At 46.3% G+C, this 5,000-nt stretch overlaps 1 protein-coding gene across 2 annotated transcripts in view; it reads right to left on the reverse strand.

The window, feature by feature from the left end:
- ubac2 (UBA domain containing 2) overlaps positions 1 to 5,000 on the reverse strand; it is a 9,477-nt gene that overhangs the window by 4,195 nt on the left and 282 nt on the right. The window contains exons 2-7 of one of the 2 annotated variants that reach the window (XM_084470962.1): positions 4,730 to 4,854; positions 4,136 to 4,255; positions 3,888 to 3,994; positions 3,447 to 3,570; positions 1,765 to 1,812; positions 508 to 616 (exon numbers count right to left, since the gene is read on the reverse strand). In XM_084470962.1, coding sequence (XP_084327088.1) covers positions 508 to 616; positions 1,765 to 1,812; positions 3,447 to 3,570; positions 3,888 to 3,994; positions 4,136 to 4,255; positions 4,730 to 4,854 — 633 coding nt within the window. The remainder of the gene's footprint in view (positions 1 to 507; positions 617 to 1,764; positions 1,813 to 3,446; positions 3,571 to 3,887; positions 3,995 to 4,135; positions 4,256 to 4,729; positions 4,855 to 5,000) is intronic. The other variant, XM_084470963.1, reaches the window with a different exon arrangement.

A 5,000-nucleotide genomic window follows, 5' to 3' on the forward strand; every position in this document is an offset into this window, starting at 1 on the left:
GGTGCTTTTTATAAAATGAATAAATAAATCAGAAGTCATAGTATGTGGTGCGCAATGTGCGTTGGGTATCGGGAGGTAGCGTGTTCTTCTTCTTTTGGCGTTATTGGCGGTTTGCAAACCGATAATGGTGCATTACCGCCACCAACTTCCTGTTGTCGTCTCCGGAGATCACCGTTTGAAAAACTTTGCGGGGCCTTTACTCCAGGGTGAAAGGATGCGTAGAACTGCGCACTCTTTTCCGCAATGAATTTTTTTCTATAAATCACGACGTTGGCGGTGAAAGACGCGTACGCACATCTCATCCCTGTTTCCGCAACATTTTCGTGCGCAGAAACCTTCATAAATGAGGGCCCAGGACTTATTTCCATTGTGGTCCTCAACACAAAACATCAGCACAAGACAAGACACACTCACAGTGTCAGGAGTGTCACAGAGTGAGTGATAATCAATAAAAACTGGAGTCAAAAAGAGTCCTCTGACGCAGCAGAGGACTCTCTCTCTCCTTACCGGAGAAGAGAGGCTCCAGGACGCAGCGGGCCGTCTTGGCCAGCCAGCGGGGGACGGAGAGGACCCGCTGCAGCCAGAGGACATCGCCGTAGTACAGGCCGCCTGAGATCTGAGGGACAGGGACACACACACACACACACACACACACACACACACACACACACACACACACACACACACACACACACACACACACACACACACACACACACACACACACACACACACACACACACACACACACACACACACACACACACACACACGGCTGAATTCAGGATATCAGACAGGCCCTGTACGCTATGACGATAAGCACTGTGCTGTGGGGGGGGGGGGGGGGGGGGAAATCTGAGCCTTCATGACGATTCGATATCGATTTCTTAAGCCAACAATTCGATTATTTTCGATACTTCAGAATTCCCCAGGATGCGATTCGAAACGATACTCAATATTTTTTACATTATATCTATTAATATAATGTCTATCAAATAAATCAACAAAAAAATGAATCATTTGCCTTTTTTTGAGAATACAGAAACAGTATTCTATGCACACTTTAGTGCTTACTCACTCATTCACTGTAAAAAAATCTATATATTATTTTATAATAATCGATAATCTTGCAGACTAATCGATGCATTGACTCGTCGGCTGTATAATCGATTAAACGATTAACAAATCTATTAATATTAACACCCCTACTGTGTTTGTCTTGTCAAATATTCTATGTGGGGGGTTAGTGTTGGGGCTTAGTGGTCCTACTCCCAGCCGAAAAGGTACCGGGTTTGATCCCTGACGACCGCAGCCTAAGTCGCCATGAACACTTGGGCACCCCGCTTAGCGTCCGACAAGGACAATGTGTCGATGTGACAATGGGTCGGAGTTCACCGCAAGAGGCTTTGGATGAGAGGGAGGGACTCAGATGGAGCTTCATGGGCACCAAAATAAAAGGCCCTGAAAAAAAATCTCTTTAAATATCCCTCAACATCTATCATTTTAAGTACTGCAAGTCTGACATGTTATCTAATAACACAATACAAATACAACCAATCCATAATGAAAGTGGGAGACGATCAATTCATATTGAATGACAGATCCCCCCCCCGTCCTAAATTTGGTTTCACCAAAAACAGAATTAGGAGTGCAGCCAGGGGCCAGCCAAGTCAAGCCAAGCGACAGGGCGACAGGGTGGAAATATATGAGACGTCGATACTTGTTCAAACGACGAGCCCTGGTGGTTCACAAAGAGTCACTCACCAGTCCACTGAGCGTGATGAGCCACATGAAGGGATTGGAGGTGAGAAGCTGGAACACAGAAAGCACAACAGCTCAACGGAGAGACCCTGTCCTAAGCTCTTCTCATACCCACTTCCACATGCAGTGGGGGACTACAAGCTCAGCGTTCACCCATCCTCTGTTTGACTGGATTTCATTTGTTCATAATAACTTTGTGGCAGGGAATTAATGACACGCCACACCAAAATGATCCGTTCGTATTTCTTGTAAAATGGACTGTAGTCATTATAGCGGCTAACAAATGATAAATGGCCCTCATTTATAAAGCGCTTTTATCCAGAGCGCTTTACAGTGTCGACTGACATTCACCCATTCATGCACACATTCACACACCGACGGCGGAGTCGACCACGCGGGGCGACAGCCAGCGCGTCAGGGAGCAGTCAGGGTGAGGGCGTCTCGCTCAGGGACACCACGACACGCTAGGAGGAGCCGGGGATCGAACCAGCAACCTTGCGGTTACCAGCCAACCCGCTCTACCTCCTGAGCTACTTCTGCCCAGTATCTGTATCTAATTTACAATCATTTTCATAGGCACGAAGGTTGGATCTGTGCTTCTGCAATACTAAATAAAAATACCAACGAGAAATGTCAGCCACAAATGTCAATGTTATCTTAGCGGTACAGTCCTACAGACGGCACTGTCATGCATTCCCCAATAGTCAATTTGCATGAACTATGTTCTGTTGTATTCAGCCACATTTATTAAAAAGAGAATAGCAGAGCTATAGAACCCGAAGAGTGAAACCAAACAAAATATAAAACCGCTCCAAATAAAGCCTTAATAACACATGACAATATTGGTAGAATCACATTATTTAGAAAAACACAATATACAATATATCGTATCGGAGCTCAAAAATCTAAGTAATAGCCAATAGAGTGCCGAAGTCCCGCCTCTTCTGGTGGACCCCATGGGACTTATGAGATCGTAAAATATGAACGGGTTTCAGTGCAGAGAAAGTAACTATTTTCTGGTCCCAGTCTTTATATGCCCCGGATTACACATACGTATGTTGTTTGTGGATTCAAATTATAATTTTTCATGTCAAGAGTTTGACCGTTTATTGTGCAATTGTTCAGTTAAGGGCCGTAGAGAATACACAATGAGAAAGACTACATGTATGTGACGTCACGCTCCCTGCGACTGGCGTGGACAAGACCGATAATCTCCCCGTCGGAGAGTGAACTGAAACTCTCCACATGCCCCGACTCATAATGGTCTTCACCTCTTTCGATGCTCTTATCCTCCCCTTGGAAAAAAAAGTGAAGTCAAGCGGAGCAGAGAGCTCACCATGTCTGCACCAGAGTTCCACGTGCGGTGGTGGTGACGTATATCATTCGCGTCGAGAGCAGCGAAGAGCTGTAGTTCTCACAAAAGTGGCCTCACACAAAACCTGACATTATCAAACTTCTTCGCGATAAATTGTCGTTTTCTTTGCATGAAAACTTCTCATTTAAATCCACAAACAACATATGTGTAACCCGGGGCATATCAAGACTGGGACCAGAAAATAGTTACTTTCTCTGCATTGAAACCCATTCATATTTTACAATCTCAGGTCCCATGGGGACCACTCTATTGCGAGGTCCGTGCAAGGGAAGTGGAGTGGATGGAAGTCCTAAAAGAGAAAAACACACACCTGCAGTCCCACGATGTAGACCAGAGTCTTGTTGGTGATGGAAATGTGGCCCAAGACCTGGGTGACAGGCACCCTGGGGATGGAGAGGTAGAAAGGGACGAACAGGGAGAAGATGGGGGAGAGCCTGGGAGAGAGGGAGAGAAGAGAGGCAGAGCTCGTCAACAGGGAGACCGTCTTCAAGTGGAGTCACGTTCCACACAGTTGTTGTTGCTCAACAACTGTTCTAAATAACTGCTTCCTGTCCATTCAATTAGGGATAAACAGGACGGAGGACAAAAAACAACACCTACTTCCATTCATGTCTACTCTGTGACACGCACACACACACACACACACACACACACACACACACACACACACACACACACACACACACACACACACACACACACACACACACACACACACACACACACCAGTGGGGGTCATCAGGCTACTCACAGTCCCGTCGGGAGCTCTTCCACCTCGTGGTCAAACAGGAAATACACGGCCTGGGCCAACAGGAAGTCAGTCAGTGCGGACAGGAGCCAGGTTCCCCAGAGGAAGGACTGAAACACACACACACACACAAACAGGTTTGCAGGAGCGGTGATACGTTGGCGGCAAAATCTAAAGTCACGAGTCATCTTGATATAATTCATTCCCGCTTGGAACTCATTTTCTCCGTCGTAGTTTTCGTAAGGACTTACAGCGAACTTCCGGGTGCCGAATCTCCTCTCAAAGATGCGGAAGTTGTAGATGAGCAGGCTGCTGCAGACGGTGTCCTTCAGGTCCAGGCAGACCAGCCGGCCACACGCCCACCGCCACACCTGGGTTTACCAGGAAGAAAGGGCAGCGTCCTTATAGGCCGAGATATCCCCACAATACCATGTGGTCATGATGGCTCATAACGAAGCCTTTGAGTCGTATTTATCTGTACTATATATTTTCCTATCCGTCCCATAAAACAATTTTTCAATAGAAATGTACGTGCGCTGTGCACGTATCCACCCCCAAGTGTGTCCTCCTAATGCACTTACAACGCAGTGGATACCGAGTGACTGCCTGCCTTCAGTTTAAGTAATGGTAACATTTACAACATATCGTTCCTGTAACTGGACGAAGGCCATTACAAAAACTACAACATAGCTATAACGTAGTATTTTAAATATAGTGGATACTACTGTGGCATGAATAAATACAACTCTAATTGTATTACCACGACAATTGCACAACAGCAAGTAGACACACACACACTAAATAAGGGTAAATTAGGTCTTCAGGCATCATGTGTGACAGCCTACCTGCTGCTGGCTGGTGATGGCCTGCAGGTTGTACGTGAAGAGTCCTTGGTACTGGGGCAGCAACGTCAGCATGACCGTAAGCCCACTGAGAACCAGCAGTAAGCCTTTGGACAGAGGGACCTTGTCTGTGGGAAAGAATACATATTGACACCATTGAAACTTGCAGTCATTTCGGTATGGTTTTGAGGTGATGCGGGTGAGGGAAGTGGAAGGCGTGCTATATTTTTTTTCCCGAGGATTATATATATACCGTCGCATTGAGGGCTACTGC

The sequence above is a fragment of the Micromesistius poutassou genome (genome assembly GCF_964030765.1).
Source record: "Micromesistius poutassou genome assembly, chromosome: 7".
Lineage (NCBI taxonomy): Eukaryota > Metazoa > Chordata > Actinopteri > Gadiformes > Gadidae > Micromesistius > Micromesistius poutassou.